At 39.2% G+C, this 16,941-nt stretch overlaps 2 protein-coding genes across 6 annotated transcripts in view; both read right to left on the reverse strand.

Annotated features, from left to right (window-relative positions):
- The window catches only part of LOC145998216 (uncharacterized), a 278,380-nt gene that overhangs the window by 226,393 nt on the left and 35,046 nt on the right, over window positions 1–16,941 (reverse strand). The gene's annotated exons all lie outside the window — the stretch shown is intronic.
- Window positions 5,683–16,941, reverse strand: part of LOC145998243 (uncharacterized) — a 28,327-nt gene continuing 17,068 nt past the window's right edge. For all 4 annotated transcript variants that reach the window (XM_083134683.1, XM_083134684.1, XM_083134681.1 and 1 more), the window contains exons 2-3: window positions 13,807–14,161; window positions 5,683–7,454 (exon numbers count right to left, since the gene is read on the reverse strand). In XM_083134683.1, the coding sequence (XP_082990809.1) occupies window positions 6,113–7,454; window positions 13,807–14,156 (1,692 nt within the window). In that variant the 5' untranslated portion in view covers window positions 14,157–14,161 and the 3' untranslated portion in view covers window positions 5,683–6,112. The remainder of the gene's footprint in view (window positions 7,455–13,806; window positions 14,162–16,941) is intronic.

Below are 16,941 nucleotides of genomic sequence, written 5' to 3' on the forward strand. Positions count from 1 at the left end.
CTTTCATGCATATTAATACACTCCTCACAAAAAGTTTGGAATATTATAACGTTAGACAATATAGGTGATAGACACGGGCATGGAATGCAACAATATATGATACCTGTCTGGTGGACGTTCTCGTCTTTAAGCCAACATATGCCACCGTGCCTATCACCTAATATATTAATATTCCAAACTTGTGCCTAATATAACAATATTGCAAAATTTTTGTGAGGAGTGTATAATGAAACAAATGTAAATTAGTTATAAGCTTGTCTTGCATCACATTTTGCTCTTAGTGAACACAAAAAAAAGGCCATACTTGATTTTATGTATTCGGCAACATTGATATAAAGTGCGATGGTAGACAATCGTGACGTTTCTCGTAATTTAAATGCATGTTCCTGAGCATAGTAGTTTCATCGTATGAGTTTTTGACTGAAGAGTTATCTCACTCCTTGGGGGTAATTTTTTTTAGCTTCCAAGGTTTGTACAATTGACAAATCTATCTGAATGTTTGTAGTAGGGGCGATTGGGTGTCAACATTTGAGGGGCAAGGGCAATATACTTTATTTTGGTAGAAATGGCTTAGCATAAAGAGGTCATAGTGCGGGGGCAAAAAATGCCAAAAAGTGGCAAAATGTGCCGGGGGGGATGGACTGCATCCCCCACCTCCCGCTCCCCCTAATCGCCGCCACTGAATTCTATTCAGTGGCGGCGATTCTTTCTTCTGCCATTCCTGTCACATGGCCTTCCCATCTAAGTCTTCTTCATTAAATTATTCTAATAATAATTAAAAAGTCGAAATAATTTATTGTTTGCTGGAGGAAGTAACACTAAGATGATGTTTTTATTTGTTTATTTGGAGATTACTTTAACCATACCCAGGCCGGGATATATATACGTATATGGAGGCCCGGAGCTGCAGTCCTCAAGTTCACCCTAAATTCTGATCTAATCTTGATCATACCCTGCATAATTTTGAGCCTCCTAAGTCTACTAGCTGCTTCTAATCATACGCGTAGATGTATTAGTTATCACAGTTTTTTTTTGTTTCAATAGCTCTAGTAATTACTTTCACTTTCTAATGACAAAATTGGCTTTTTATGGGTTGATAATAATGTGGTTGAGTGTAAGAAAAGGCATGATCCTTAATTTCCGCCACAAAAAAATAAGAGACAAATAAATAAAAAAATAATATGTGAACATTTCTAACATAGATAATATTCACAAGTAAAATAAACATGCTATGAACACCAGAATACACTTATTTATTGAGTCATTCACATATCTCCAAGTATATGTACTTATTGAATTTGATTGGGTGGGCAATCGGGTGGGCACAGGAATTTTTGGGTGGGCGCTTGCCCACCCGTGCCCAACCCTGTCGCCGTCCCTGATGCTGAGTCTACATCCACATCATTAAATAATGTTGAAGAAGTGCTTTGTGAATCACCTAGAAGTGATAAATCTGTTGGAATGTCTATAAACTTACTTTTCAACGAAAAAATAGACTCAGTGGAATTTAGCAACATGTATTCTCGCGCTTCATCATCATCCTGGGCGAGTTCCATAGGTAAAGGTAATGTAAATTCCCCCGTGCATATAGCACCGTGCCATGAAGGCACACGTAGTGGTGTGGTGGGCTCCAAAGGTTCTCGATCTCGAACTATTTTGCAGGTGATGTGATCAGCACCATGCTCCGGCAGCCTTCATCCCCCAGGGTTGCTCTCAGGTACCCATTGCTATGAGGCTGGGTGCGGAGACAAGGCAGGATAAATTCCAAACAATTCCGAGAATCGAACCCGGATATCCCACGAAGTTGTCAAACTAGACCAGCGCGGCTCCTTGAATGAGTTTCATATTTCGATTATTTCAATAAATTTAATATAAACGGTTTTCCAATAAGGGCGGGTCGATGTTGGCAGCCTGTGGCGGCCATGTTGTTTTGGTGGCGTCTGTCTAATCTGTTGTTTCCTTTTCAGGCACTGATGCCAAATCACCATGGCAAGTTACACGATTGAGCAGCGCGTCCAAATGATAAAACTTTATTATCAAAATTAGTGTTCGTTAGTGCAAACGTTGCGCGCGTTTCGCCCATTTTACGGCAGACGCGGTGGTCCTTCAAAGTCGACTCTCCAACGTTTGGTGGCCAAATTCGAGACGACCGGTTCGGTAAACAATCAGCCAACACCCGTACGTCAAAGGAACGCCAGATCGGCTGAGAACATCGCCGCGGCCTGTGAAAGTGTGCAGGAGAACCCGAGGCAGTCAATTCCTCGCCGTGCACAAGAACTCGGCCTTTCGCAGACTTCAACTTGGCGAATTTTGCGTCGGGACTTGAGCCTACACCCGTACAAGATCCAACTGACCCAGGAGCTCAAAGTTAATGGCCATAGACAACGCCGTTTGTTCGCTGACTGGGCTTCGGAGCGTTTGGAAGAGGACCCCAATTTTGGCCGAAAAATCCTCTATAGCGACGAGGCGCATTTTTGGATGAATGGCTATGTTAATAAGCAAAATTGCCGTATATGGGACGACGCCAACCCACACGAGGTTCACCAGGTGACATTGCATCCACAAAAAGTTACTGTTTGTTGCGGATTTTGGGCCGGCGGCATCATTGGTCCGTACTTTTTTTGATAACCGATTTCTTTTGGCCCAAATTGAACGATATGGACGTAGACGACATGTGGTTCCAGCAGGACGGCGCTACGTGCCACACCGCGGACGCCACGATGGACATTCTGCATGAACGATTTGAAGGTATGGTTATCTCTCTCAGAGGTGACGTGAATTGGCCACCAAGATCGTGCGATTTGAACCCGCTAGACTTTTTCTTGTGGGGTTTCCTGAAGTCGCAGGTCTATGCCAATAAGCCGCAATCAACCGATGCCCTTAAAGTCAACATCACCCAGGCCATCGCTCAAATTCAGCCGGATCTATGCGGCAGAGGCATTGAAAATTGGACCACTCGGATAAGTGCCACCGTGAGAAGCCACGCCGGACATTTGAACGATGTTATATTCCATACATAATGGCATACATGGGCCTTTCAAATAAAAAAAGAATTTCGTTCATACCTCACACACAGAGCTTGTTTTATTCCATTTCAACATCGACCCGCCCTTATTGGAAAACCCTTTATTTGCTTGTTTTTATGGATTTTCTTCACACTTAAAATGTCTGACTTATCATATACAAATAACCGTTGACTAGACAATTATTTTGTAACAAAGAAACAAGAGAAATGTAATTTTGTTTTATTTCTTTCATAAATAGCAGCTGCATTAGTAGTAATTATTAGTAGTAATTAAAGTAATTAATTAATTAATTATAAGAATTATTAATTAATTTATTATTAATAATAATAATTAATTAAAGTATGATAAAACAGTGGTAATGTGAATTTGTAGAAAGTTTTCGAAATAACACCCCCCTTGATGAAATCCTGCGTATGCTACTGGACATCAGTGCGAATACTTTCGCCTCTTCCACTTTCTGGCTTATTTTGCTGAGAATACACAGATTAATTTGTTTTGAATCAAATTTTGAGTGTGCATTTTAAGGTTCAAGTTCAATACATTTCCGAATCATATTTTGAAAATAAATTCAAGAGTTCCAAGAAAATCCCTCTTTAAGGCTTGCGTCAGACTTATAATGAAAAACAGCTACATGTAGTGTCGGTTTTCTTGAATCACCTTTGAATGTCTTTCACTAATTATTGTTGTCACTAACGATCCACGTAGAATAATTTTTCCATACTACAGATGATGTTTTGTGATCCTCGGAATGTTCGTGATGTTTTAAAACCATCTACATTTAACGCTTAAAAGTGGTTAAAACTTAGGTTAGCCACGACGATTACAGAACATAAATGAAAGAGAAATAACCTATGCCCAGGTCGGCGCTGGAATCTTAAACGAAAGTCACACACACACATATATATTCTAAAACAAAATTAATTCTTGTTATAGTCATGCTGGTATTACAAGCAGGAAAGGTGATATTATGCAGAATACACAACTTAGAAAAGATGAAAATTGTCATACTCTAAGAAACGAACTCTATCATTACATGCTATTTCATTAACGTCAGTTGGGGGGAGGCAGGAAGGGGGGGGGGGGTGGAGTGTGTGACTGGAGAGATGTCCACCCTCACTGCTCCCCCTCTGGTGTAATCACTGCTGTGGGGCTTGAGCCCATCCAATAATTTGCATGTTGTTATATTTTATTTTAGGAATAAAGTCCCAGCGCTTAAGAAAACAACATGTTTCATCATTATACGCCCCAAGAATTCTTACAACTTAATTACTGACAGAGTGTTATCAAAATATTTCACAAAAATTTGTTACATCTCCAATTTAATACTTTTCAGTGTCCTATATTATTTACACTATCCGTAGTCACATCACTATTAGGAAAGTAAGGAAAGGTAAGTCCTTATAACCAGAATAAGCACACATATGACTAAAAACTCTCAAAATAAGACATAAAAAAACACCCAAAAGTATAAAATACACACTAAAACTGATAAACATGGACAAATTTTCATAATTTTCCCAGTTTAGACACTCGAAAAGCAGTTATCTGTAAAATGTCCAAGTATGACTAAAATATACAAAAACAGCCACTATTCCTGTCTAAAACGGCTATTAAACACAAAAGCCTCCCTACATTTTCTGGCAATTTACGACAAATCCTCAGCCTATTTATAACATCTCCGAGTCGGCCCACCCAATGTTTTTCAACAGTTGGAACCACTGTAAATGCAAGCTTGCACACTGTACCACAATGCTAGCACGCAACAGGACAGAAGTGGGGGAACAGCTTGTGTTTGGGAGTTTTAAAAAAAATGCTGTGGAGGGAACCAAAATGCCCACGTTACTCATGAATCGGATGAGATGCACTTTCTCACTGTACAAATATGGTAATGAAGCCTCTTTTCCAACCTCTTACAATGCCACAGTACCGCTACTCACTATGCAGTCCACATGTACTCCTTCACAAATGCGGCAGGTTGACCAGCCCTGTACTAGTGGGTTGAAGGTTAATTATTGTGGAACGTTAGTTCAATGCGTAATGTGTAATTTAGTATCAAATTATGGCATTATACACCATTCTGCAACACACAATTTAGGGATCTTTCAGACCATACGAGAAGCAACCAGGGATTTATCCAGAATTTTCCACCATCTGGGGGTGTAAGTTCATTTTTAGGGATGGTGGTGCTGGTGATAAGTATAAATCTAGAGCCAAAATTACCATAAATTGGTCTTGTGAATAATTTTAGAGAGGTGTTAAGGAAATTTTTGGAGGGTTGTTACAGGGGTGTTGGGACAAATCAGTGCAAGCAACATCGAGAATTCACACCAAAGCAACAGACGCAAAAGCCCATTCAGTCTAAAGCAAAACTTTCACCGCCCATGAACAAACAACAGACCGAGGCAACAATGCGCAGTATTCAGAAAATGACCAGTCCGAGTGACATATAACACATGCAATTTGTCGTGTGTCTTCACTTCAAAATCTTGCGTTAATTACAGAAGGTTTGCTTCAAAGCAATATGTGCCACTTGTCACCTGACACTCGTTGCTTGTCAGTTCGGTCTATATTCTCCATTATACAAAGCAAGGCACTTTGATTTCTAACCAGAGCATGCGAATTGCAAAAGTATATTTTTAAATAAACACATTTCATATTGAAATCTATAGTAATCTTTAATGAAGAATATTAAAATTACATTAAATTTGTTCTGAATTCCCTCACAGCTTCATTGTAAAAATATACTTTATCTTTATCATAGATTATCCATTCAATAGTACACACAATGCAAAAATAACCTTAAAATTGTACCAAGATTATCTTTTAGTGACCATCATAATATTCACCGTTCATCATCTTTTGTTTTGCCACATTTCACAAAAGACATATACATATCTATATAAATATATATGTGTGCGAGAATCATTAAAACTTTTTGTATCAGTAAATAACATTTCACATTTTTATAACCACTGAATTGACAAACTTAAAATAAATCAACCTGAACAAAACATTGCAGTTTATCATTGGCATCACACATGACAGTACTGAAGTTTATAATCATGTAATAGAAAATTATTAAAAGATTATAGTTGACCACACCGAACAATAACAACCTTTTTCTCAATCACAAGCTGATTATTGACATTTTTAACTATTCTGAAATTGGATATTCTTTTGCAAATATCCAACCCCTGAACAACCATCCCAATTACTAGCGTACGTTTAAAATCTCTGAACTCACGTTTCCCTACCCAGATATGAAACTGAGACCCAACTTGCCCTTCACCAGTGGGACTGGTTCCCATACCCTTCATTCTCAGGGCACCTTCCTGGTCCTTTAAGGGTGAATTATCAGCAAGGAATAGACCTTTATTAAATGCACTGTAACCACCAGTGCCATCATTGTTAACAAAATCTCCCCCGACAATATGATCATTAGTATGTGCCTTGAATATCTTACAGCCTTTATAACCAAAACCCAAAGTTCCTTTACAGAGATCAATAAAATTTTTGCACATCCGCGGTGCAATGTCTGGTCTCAGCTCAAACACCACTCGCCCCAGAGGAATGCCATCCGCGGTTAGGTCAAAATAGCATCGTGGGGAACGAGTGACGGGAGCATGGTTATGAATTAATTCTTTAGCAATCGCCCCCGGCAAATTGGACAGACTCTGCGATTTTGCATCCCTCACAACGCTACTGTAAGGCTTGATAGTGTCACCATCTACTGAATGCACATCCGAGTACTCAGATATACTCTTTTTACTACTTCGCCCCTTTTCAACCACCGTCCACGACGAATCTTGGGCACCGGCAATAACAGCAGGACCAAACGGCTTCCCTTGCAGTTTCCTACATGTGATATCAAAACATGCAAAACCCACTACCTTTTCAATCAAATTACCATCTGTGACGTTCACATTAAACATAAGATCAGACATATCTTCTAGATCAGAGGAATTATTTTTGGGATGGAATAGTATTGTTCCTGCATTTACAGCATCCCATATTGCCTTCACTCTTGCAACAGACTGTATACGTTTAAGTGAACTTTGCACCTTTCCCTGGGCATTCCGCAGAGAAGCGACCATACTTTCTTCCAAATTTCCATCACATTTTATGGGATGAAGTGAAGCGAGCTCGTCCACTTCGGATTTTGCAATCTGTAGTTGTGTAGCTGTATCCGTGCATAGATCATTTAGATGCTTCAAAAGCTCTGTGATGGCTACCTGGGAACACTCCAAGTACTTTAAAATTGGTTCTCGATCTGATATCTCGTGTTGCAACAGCTGGCCTGCTTGCTCCACTGTCGTTTGCAGCTGCATTTCAAGTTTACTCATTCCTTGCCTATAATTGCATATTTCATGATTTGTAATGCAGTTTGTTGTAGCCACTTTTAAACAGGTATCACACCAAATCTGAGCTCTGGAAGAAAATAACCACTTTTGTTATTGTACAAAAACTAAGTACTGCTTAAAGTAAAGTAATAATACAGATTATCTTTGCACGTTCTATTATAATCTGTCTTCTAAGAATAATGTATTGCAGTTATTTTTCAGATTCATTGTACAAATAAACACTTAACATTTTTTGTATTTGACCCCTCACTTGCACGAGGTCAGATATATCTTAATAATTTCAAGAACAGTCAGTTGAATCACAAACATGCATTCATTCTATGTATATTTGTTACAGAAAACAGATTTTGGCATTGTAAAACTATTACAAATATTTTGGCATCAGTGATCTAGATAGTATTCAAAAGAGAATAATTTTTCAGATGTTAGAATATCATACATTCTCGTGATAGAAAGGGAATTTGCATGACTCCTTATCCTACAACCACATGCTTTAACCAGGGTCGGGTTGAATACATACAATAACCTCTAAAAAAACAACCATGTTGTTTGGTTGCACTTTCAATTAATCTTACTGACACACTAACAAGCCAAGATGTAGGGTTTGCTCAGGGAGAGGGTCCTCCACTGAAAAAAAAAAGGCTTAAAATGAAACAAGGGGGAATTTGAAATGTGGTAAAAACATTAGAATGCAAACCATATGGCATACCCTGGTCTCAGAGTTACAGCCAGGGTGTGATTTGAAGGGATGATTTTCCCCCTCTGTATTGAACCATCACACCCTCTGGTTACAGAATGGCACATCCCAACCAGGGATTTCCCTTTCGAATCTGTAGGAACAGTCACTATTATCTTGTCCATTCAACTGACTTATGTAATATTCTTATACTTCGAGTTCAGAATTTATCTTAGGATGGTGTTGATTTGTGTTCCATTTGATGTCAACATTAGATATTAAGCAATTAACATCCAATGCACACATAAAGTAAAAAATGAAAGTGAATGCAAGGTGTAAAATAATGGAAACCCATCAGTTCTCTGAGAAACTCTTGACAAACATCTATAAGACTATCAAGATGTTAAAACCCACTATATATAATATAAACCCAGGCCTACACACAGTACTTAAAATGTGTCTATGTTGACTCCAGTGACATATTAAAGTGGATCAGGGTGTGAAACAATCTTGGCCTCAAAAATCCCCCCCAAAAAAAAATTTCAGGGGGGAGAGTTTTTGTTACAACAAACAAATAATAAACAATTACTTTTAATTTCAAATATACTGTAGTAAGAATAATATTGAATATATACACAAATTAGTGTAGTTGTGAGTGTTCAATGCTTTTTCTCTCTCAAGAGATCATTAACAAATCTACATCAATACGCACAAAAAAAGTAAAACAAGAATGCAAAACAAATAACTATGAATATATTAACATAAAGCAAAAACTTAATAAAAACTTACACATAATAAAACCACTTCAACTATTTCATAATTTATTAACATCTTTAACCAGTTAGTAAAGGACGTAGTTTGCTACTTTACAATATCTGATATATTTAAAAGTAACACATTTATTTATTTTTGGGTAATTAATAATCATAATATTTTTAATTTAGTAATTTATCTTTACTTTAATAACATTATAAATATGTATATCGTATAATTTATATGTATGTTTGCAGGGAGGGGGGTTTGTAGATTGAGATCTTTCTCCCACCAGTCTTAAATGATTTCACACCCTGAAGTGGATGAACTGTAGTGATGCACTTTTGGTAGATCAAAATACACAGAGAAATGCATCAAGTGGTACTTTTATCAGCTGCTGTTCTGCATAATGTATTAACATGTATCATTTGAGAATTCTATTTATCTGTTTGTACACTTGTCACTCTTGAGCCATGCTTTAAATTCTACTTTTGCAGTTATACTAAAACATGTCATCATGTGAGAACCAGAGGGACGTAACCACAATTTATCAAATTTACAGGAGAGGAAATAATGTCAGACTCTTGAAAAGAGTTAGTAACAGAGGTGTGGCGTGCATGTAGCCAGTGTTACCTCAGGTAACAGCAAAATGTAAAGAATTAAAAAGTTGTTTCAATAAAATGACAACATTGTTAAATACGTTAATGAACACCGTTGCCGTCGAGTAGATATTGCCTAGGACATATTTTCTGCAGCCGACGGAAGCGAAGAGGGAGGCTGTTCCGCTACCCTGAAGAGGCAGCAATGGAGAAGAGGGTGCCAATGCAAGGAAAGAGCAGGGAAGGACTTTGGGGCATAGTGTGCTATCGGGTTATTCATATGCCTGTTAAGGGGCCCAGTTGCCATTCAGACTTACCGGATCAGCCAGTGTTGTCACATCGGATTGGCAGAAAAGAGCTAAATCCCGCCTAAAATAGGGATACCATTTCTGTGAAGCAACTAGAGGTAGACTGCAGAGCCAAGGCTGGATTGAACTAAAACTGAGACCAGTTACGTAATAGACGAAAATGCTATAGTTCTTTTGTGTGATTCATGATTTGGACAAACCTTGCTCCAAAATACTAAGTTGACAACAGTAGTACGTACAACTGGGCTTCCCTTCCACAAAGGAGCGGAGTTCTGTCGTCTGCTCAGTGCTCACAACACAAACGTCAAACTGATCCGAGAAAAGTGTGTATCTTCGTCTTCCCCTTCGCGCCTCATTGCAAAGAAACAGAGACAGATGAAGAATTGACAAGGGTCTACCACTATTCATTGGATTTTCGTGGTAACTGTCTCATGAGTGGTAGTTCTTTCTAGGAGTGTTTGTGGCTATACGACGCACGCTTTTAGAAGCGATATCGGATGGGCCACGCAGAGGGTGTGCGTGGTGACCATCCAATGGCAGGAGTGCAACATCCCAAGTTCCATGCATTCCCGTCGCCTACAGCCGGAGTTATCATACCTTGAAGAAACAAGGGAAACATCACCTTTCATTTCCTTCTGCCTGTTTTTTTTCGTTGCCACCGTGATGACGCAGCTGAGTTGTTGTGTCTAGGAAAACTGTGGGTGTTAAATTCGTCTCCATATAAACAATGACCCTTCATTGTGGGCATTCTCGAACATGGAAAGTCTGGGTCAGTTTGAATTTAGCGTTTTCGTAGCAAGGCTGGTGTAAAATTATTCGCTTATCATTCACCACAAAGAACAGTTGTGAGAAGATTAAATACAGCCCTTTCGAGCAATAGTGTGTGTTCTTTTTATTTTAAATAATATCACTCTCGAAACCTCGCACCAGTAGTACAGACACCAAGGGTAAAATAATACATTCACAAGGGAGAAATATTATTTTTAAAGTGTATTCGTACTTCAAGGAATTGGCATCGGAAGAAGTGCGTTCTGAAACAGTGTTTTCACATAGTCGAGAACTTACAGCTAAAGTGTGTGGTGTAAGTGTTCATACTGTGTCGCGTATTGTAAAACAGGATAAAACATCTACCACAGAAATCGGTGAACCCCTATTCAAATCTCCTGGGAAACATGCTAGAAAACAGAAACAAGAGCGATGATAATCACCTCTATAATAAATACCTTCAAACTTCTTTCAGGTACGAGTTTCTCTTATATACTTCAGTGACATGGCCGTATTTAGAGGGGGGGTTTCTAGGGTTCAACCCCCCCCGAAACTTCTGACATGTTGGATTAATGGAAGTTCAAAAACCAAAATCTGTAACAAATTTTCAATTTTTTTTTCGAAACATCACAAAAATACAAGGAGACAATGTTGAAACGATCGAGCTAGAATTTTCATACATTTGGAATTCTGAAACTTGAGTGAAACAGGATTTATTCTCAGAATCGTAACCAACCCGCGACCCCTCCATTTTCACTTCTGCTGTCATCTTTCCAGTGTTGTTCCTGCGTCACAAGGAATATAGACTGAAGATTCCCTTATGATTGTCCCAAAATTCCCTTTCCAGCTTTTAAATTTCCTGTCAGATAAAGTCGAAAATCCCCCTTGATAGGAGTTCAAACCTAGGATCTCCAGTTTCGTAGCGCATTACGTTCGCGATTGAGGTTACAATCCAGCACCAGGCTAAGTTTTTAAAAATAACTGCTTCCGCACTTTTCAAAATTCGAAAAATGTAATTTTAAAGTTAAACAACAAACTTTATGACTAAAATTTCGATCTAACTTTTAAATCTTTTTCTTGAAGGTGTCTAAAGTTTAATGACGAAGTATAATAATTGTGCAATTCAGTACACACTGTATGAAACGTAAAAAAACAAAAAGAAACTTGTGCTGGATATTCACTCATCTGCTGGATTGAGTAAGCCCCCCTCAAGGATATAACAATAATATAATAATAATAATTATTAGTATTATGGAATAAAATTGTTTTATAATGAAATTTTAATAATTATTGTACAATTGTTATTTCTATTATTCAAATTTCTGGCGACGCCCATGGGAACAATTATGAATGAACCCCCCCCCCCCCCCGAAAATTTTTCCTGCCTACGGCCGTGTTTAGTGATATGATATTATAATCCTGTGTAGAAGTATTCACTATATTATTTCACTGTACTCAAATATAATGTGCATGCATTATCAAAATAATGGACACATCGCGAATTTTCTATCCTTTCCTTCAGCTAGCAGTTAGTTTGGCAACAGCGCAGTAGCACTGGCTGGGTATTGGCCGAACTCATGTTCCTTCTAAAAGCGTACGCCGTATAAATCACTGTGCTGATTGCAAAAACAAGAACCAAATGAGCAAATATATAGCTCGAAGACATGTTTTCTTTACCGGGGGGGGGGGGGGGGTGATAACGTCTAGCAGGCATAATTGTCGTACTGATAGCCAGTAACACTTTTGAAAAAGTCAAGCCACGCCACTGGTTAGTAAATTGGAGATACGTGATGCCACCTTATTTGCTAATGGTTAGAAGTGGAGATATGCCGATCTGACCATAAATAGAGCTCTTCAGAAGTTTATTTAAACAAATCCGAAAACTGCATTTTTGGAGTTACTGTACGTTCCTCTGGTTCTCATACGCATGTAACTGGTGTTACTGCAGGTAACAGCAAAATGTACAGAAATTAAAAAGTTTTTCTCTCAATAAAACAACAACAATGTTAAATAAATTAACAGACAGCCTTGTAGTTGAGTGTATATTACAGAGGACATTTTTTCTGCAGCCGACAAAAGCGAAGAGACAGGCCGTTCCGTTACCCTCAAGAGGCAACAAGAGGAAAGGGTGCCCGCCAATGCAAGGGAACAGTGGGGAAAGACTTGGAGGCAAGTGTGCTAGGGGGTTATTCATATGCCTGTTTAGGGGCCCTGTTGCCGCTGCGGCCTACCGGATCAGCAAGTGTTGTCACATTGGATTTCCAGAAAAGAGCTAAATCCCACCTAAAATGGGGATACTATTTCTCTGAAGCAACAAGAGCTAGACTGCAAAGCCAAAGCTGGATTTAACTACAACTGAGACCGTTTAGTAATAGATGAAAAGATAAGTACTTGATGCGATTAGTGATTTGGACAAACCTTGTTTCAAAAAAATAAGTTGGCAACAGTAGTACGTACATCTGGACTTCCTCCCACTGCTGGAGGAGGGGAATTCTGTCGTCTGCTCAACGCAGAAACGTCAAACTGACCCGAATGTGTGGTTCTTCTTCCCCTTTCCACCTCTTTACAAAAAAACAGAGATGGTTGACAAGGCTAGACTCTACTATTCACTGGATTTTCGAGGTAACTCTCTCATGAGTGGTAGTTCTTTCTAGGAGTGATTGTGGCTAAATAAATCATTGAGCGGATTGAAAAAAGAAAAAAAAAAGATCAACTGCATGTTTTTTTTTGGGGGGGGCGGTAGAGGGGAGATGATAACGTCTGATGGCCGGTAACACTTTTCAAAAAGTCACGCCACACCACTGCATACGGCAATATTAAAATGACAATTTCTTCTCAAATTAGCAGTTTCAAAGGAGGGGCCGGGCCACCCTTTAAGGTTTACATAACAGAAATAGATAACACTTACTGATAGTAGTGGTAACAGGGTTTTTCCAGAATTATCTATCTGGTGGGGGATATAAGTTCGTGCTGGGTGGGGGGGGGGGGGTAAGGCCCTAAATTGGACCTTTGTGAAATATTTTAGGGGATGTTGAGGAAATTTTGGGGAGGTGTTGGGGGCATGTGGATAAATCACTGAGTGAAAACCTTATCTGTGGGGCCCAATGGGACATTTTTTTTGAGCTGTTGGCAACTGAGGATTTACTGTTTTCGATGTCAAGTCCAGATTGACCAATTTAATTCATACACCACTCTTATCAGTCACTTTATTGTTCACTTTAGTCATCATGGACTTTAGAATTATACATACGCGTAATACTCTTACACTATTGTTTCTCTCACATTTTAAAGGGTACAATGAAGAAAAACATTACTTACTTTGGCTCAGTATCATATTTGCCATCATCGCTTGCATCTCCTTCTGTTTCCTTAATTGTATCATCATCATCATCGTCGTCGTCATAATCACTATCTTCTTCATCTGACTGATAAATAAGTGATGACTCAAGGATTGGTCGTAGGTAAAGGTTATCTTGCAAGGAAGAAATACCTTTTTTGGAAACTGTAGTGAATTTTTTGCATGTTGGGCAGGCTACCTGGTTGGCATTTATGGCTTTAATTAGGCACTCTGCACAGAACGTGTGGAAACATTGAAGAAATTTTGGTCGTCGCTTCTCGTTGTCATAATCATACTGTTCATGACAGAGACCGCAAATCAACTGATCCATTATAGCTGTAAAATGGAATACCAAATTAGAGCAATACATTTATTTCGTCAGTTAAACACAATATATAACATGCAGAGCCGGCATAGGGAAGGAAGACTTGGGGCCCTCACCCAAGGCCCTGTGCTTCAGGGATCCGACCTCATAAAAATAATTGTTCGTGTATGGTTTATTACAAGTTTAATGCATGCTAGTGCTTCCAATTAAGCAATTTATACACACACACACACACACACACACACACACACACACACACACACACACACACACACACACACACACACACAACACACATATGGGGCATTCCATTGTCAGGGGTGGGAGACACGGACTACATTTTTGATATTAAAGTAACTATTCTACTGATAGATAAGCAACATTTTTGTTTTTAGTTTCTGTGCAATGAAATATGAAACTTAACACTGTTGATTACACATAACTACCCTTCAAATACCTTCCGAGGTTTGTATAAGTGACCAATTTTGTGTCACGGGTGGGACAGACGAAACACTACCTCTTCACTTAATAATAAGGCTATTTTAATTTCTGTGAATTGTCAAATGATGAGAAATAAATTATTTAAGACAAAGAGAGGATGTAATCGACTTTTGAATATTCTAGTAGAGTTGAGGGAGAAATGTAACACTTAAAGGAGAAATTGATTGTTTTTTGTTGTCACGGGTGGGACACAATACAAAACACAAGTAAATGAAAAAGTTAAAATAAACGAATAATATGCAAAATACCTTCTACCTTCTAATTTAATTATGTAGTATAATACTTGATTATTTATGCAATTGAAAATTTTAGATTGTTCACTCACGAGATAGGATCAAGTTACAGCATTACATTTATTTTAAAAATTGAGGTTCAGGGGCACTTTTACATGGAATGCCCCATATTTATAATGAATTTTTCCCGGCTTCGTGGATTGATTATGATTATGTTTTAACACATAAAAATGAAAATTACTGAAATGATATTCTAAACCAAGTACAACACAAAAATAGTGTTCAATTATGTACATAAAAATGCAATAATAGTTTAATTACAGAATGAAAGTATGAACTGAAAATATCATTTTATGTGAAACAATGTAAACTGCTCGCCATTAAAAATGCAACACCCAGAAGGAGTAATCGGAATCGGATGAAAAGTGCACAGTGTGTAGAGGAGAGGTGCAGAAGGAAATGATTAGGTGTTCAAGGCCGTCATGCATCATGTGTGCCTGCCACACCATCTGGTAAGTGGTACCTGTAGCAGGTCAGATAGGTGCAGAAGAGCAGTGAAAGTGCATGGTCGTGAGTGTAGTGTGTTAAAATCGGTCAGCAATGACACGTCGTCGAATACGGCAGCGATTCCAGCAGGTTTCCCAGTTCGATCGCGGCCGAATTGTTGTATAATATGAATGCGGATTATCCTACCGTGAGATCGGTGCCCGTGTAGGATGGAATGCATCCACAGTGATCCGTGTATGGAACCAGTGGGTCCAGGAAGGCACTGTAGAGCGACGTAGAGGTTCACAACGTCCACGTTGGACGACGGAACAAGAGGACAGACGTCTGATACGCATGGCCCATACAGACAGAACGGCCACGTCAACGAGGATTGCGCATGAAGTACGGGATGTTTTACAACATCCAGTGTCCCCACGAACCGGGGAATTTTTTCCCGACGCCCACTGTTGCGGATTCCTCTGACGCTAGAGCATAGGCATTTGCGTCTGAGATGGTGCCAAGACCATCGTGCATGGATGGCGGAGTGGAATGCTGTAGTGTTCTCTGATGAATCCCGCTTCTGTATACAACATCATGATGGACGTACACGCGTGTGGCGGCACCGTGGTACTAGGCTTCATGACGCCTGCATCATGCATCATCACACAGGGCCTTCATTGGGTATCATGGTATGGGGTGCCATCACCATAGGTATTCGTTCGCGTCTCGTACGCATTCAAGGGACATTGAACAGCCAACGGTACATCACACAGGTTCTCACCCCTGTTCCTGTCCCATTAATCCATGCACTGCATAATGCCACTTTTCAACAGGATAACGCGCGCCCCCATGTTGCAAGGAATGTCCTCGCATTTATGGAAGCTAACCACGTGCCCCTGCTTCCTTGGCCAGCACGTTCGCCGGATATGTCGCCAATTGAACATGTCTGGTCCATGGTGTGTCGCCGGCTGGCCCAACTCAGGTTTCCGGCACATAATGTTGAAGACCTCTGGCACCATGTGGAAGCCGCTTGGGACGCCATACCACAAGCAGACATCGATAGACTCATTCTGTCCATGCCTTGCCATGTTGCAGCAGTTATTTCCGCCCATGGAGGTTGTACACGCTACTAGCTCCTTGGGGTTATGCAACCATGTTCTACGTGTCACATGTCACACCACCGAGTTCTAACTGTAATCATTTTCTTATCTTATTATGAACTACATATTTGCCAAGTTTCGTGTTTCTATCTCATTTCCTTCTGGGTGTTGCAATTTTAATGGCGCGCAGTGTAAATTCACTACAGCGTCAGAATTCAATGAGAAGTAAAAACAAGAGAATTATGATGGAAAATGTTATTTTTATGATCAAAAATGTCACTTTGATAGTTAAAATAATAGCTTAATATTGAATACATTCAGTTTTTTAATGAAATAAATGAACATCGCACCAGTGGCACATTCGAAATTAAAAACATTAATTTAGAAACTTTTATTAGTCTATCATAGTTTTTGGTTTGTACCTTCAACATGTTATGTTTCTTGCTTTTAGGCAAGGCTATGAAATATATA

This window comes from Lepisma saccharinum, chromosome 1 (genome assembly GCF_977018435.1).
Source record: "Lepisma saccharinum chromosome 1, izLepSacc3.1, whole genome shotgun sequence".
NCBI classification, from domain to species: Eukaryota; Metazoa; Arthropoda; class Insecta; order Zygentoma; family Lepismatidae; genus Lepisma; species Lepisma saccharinum.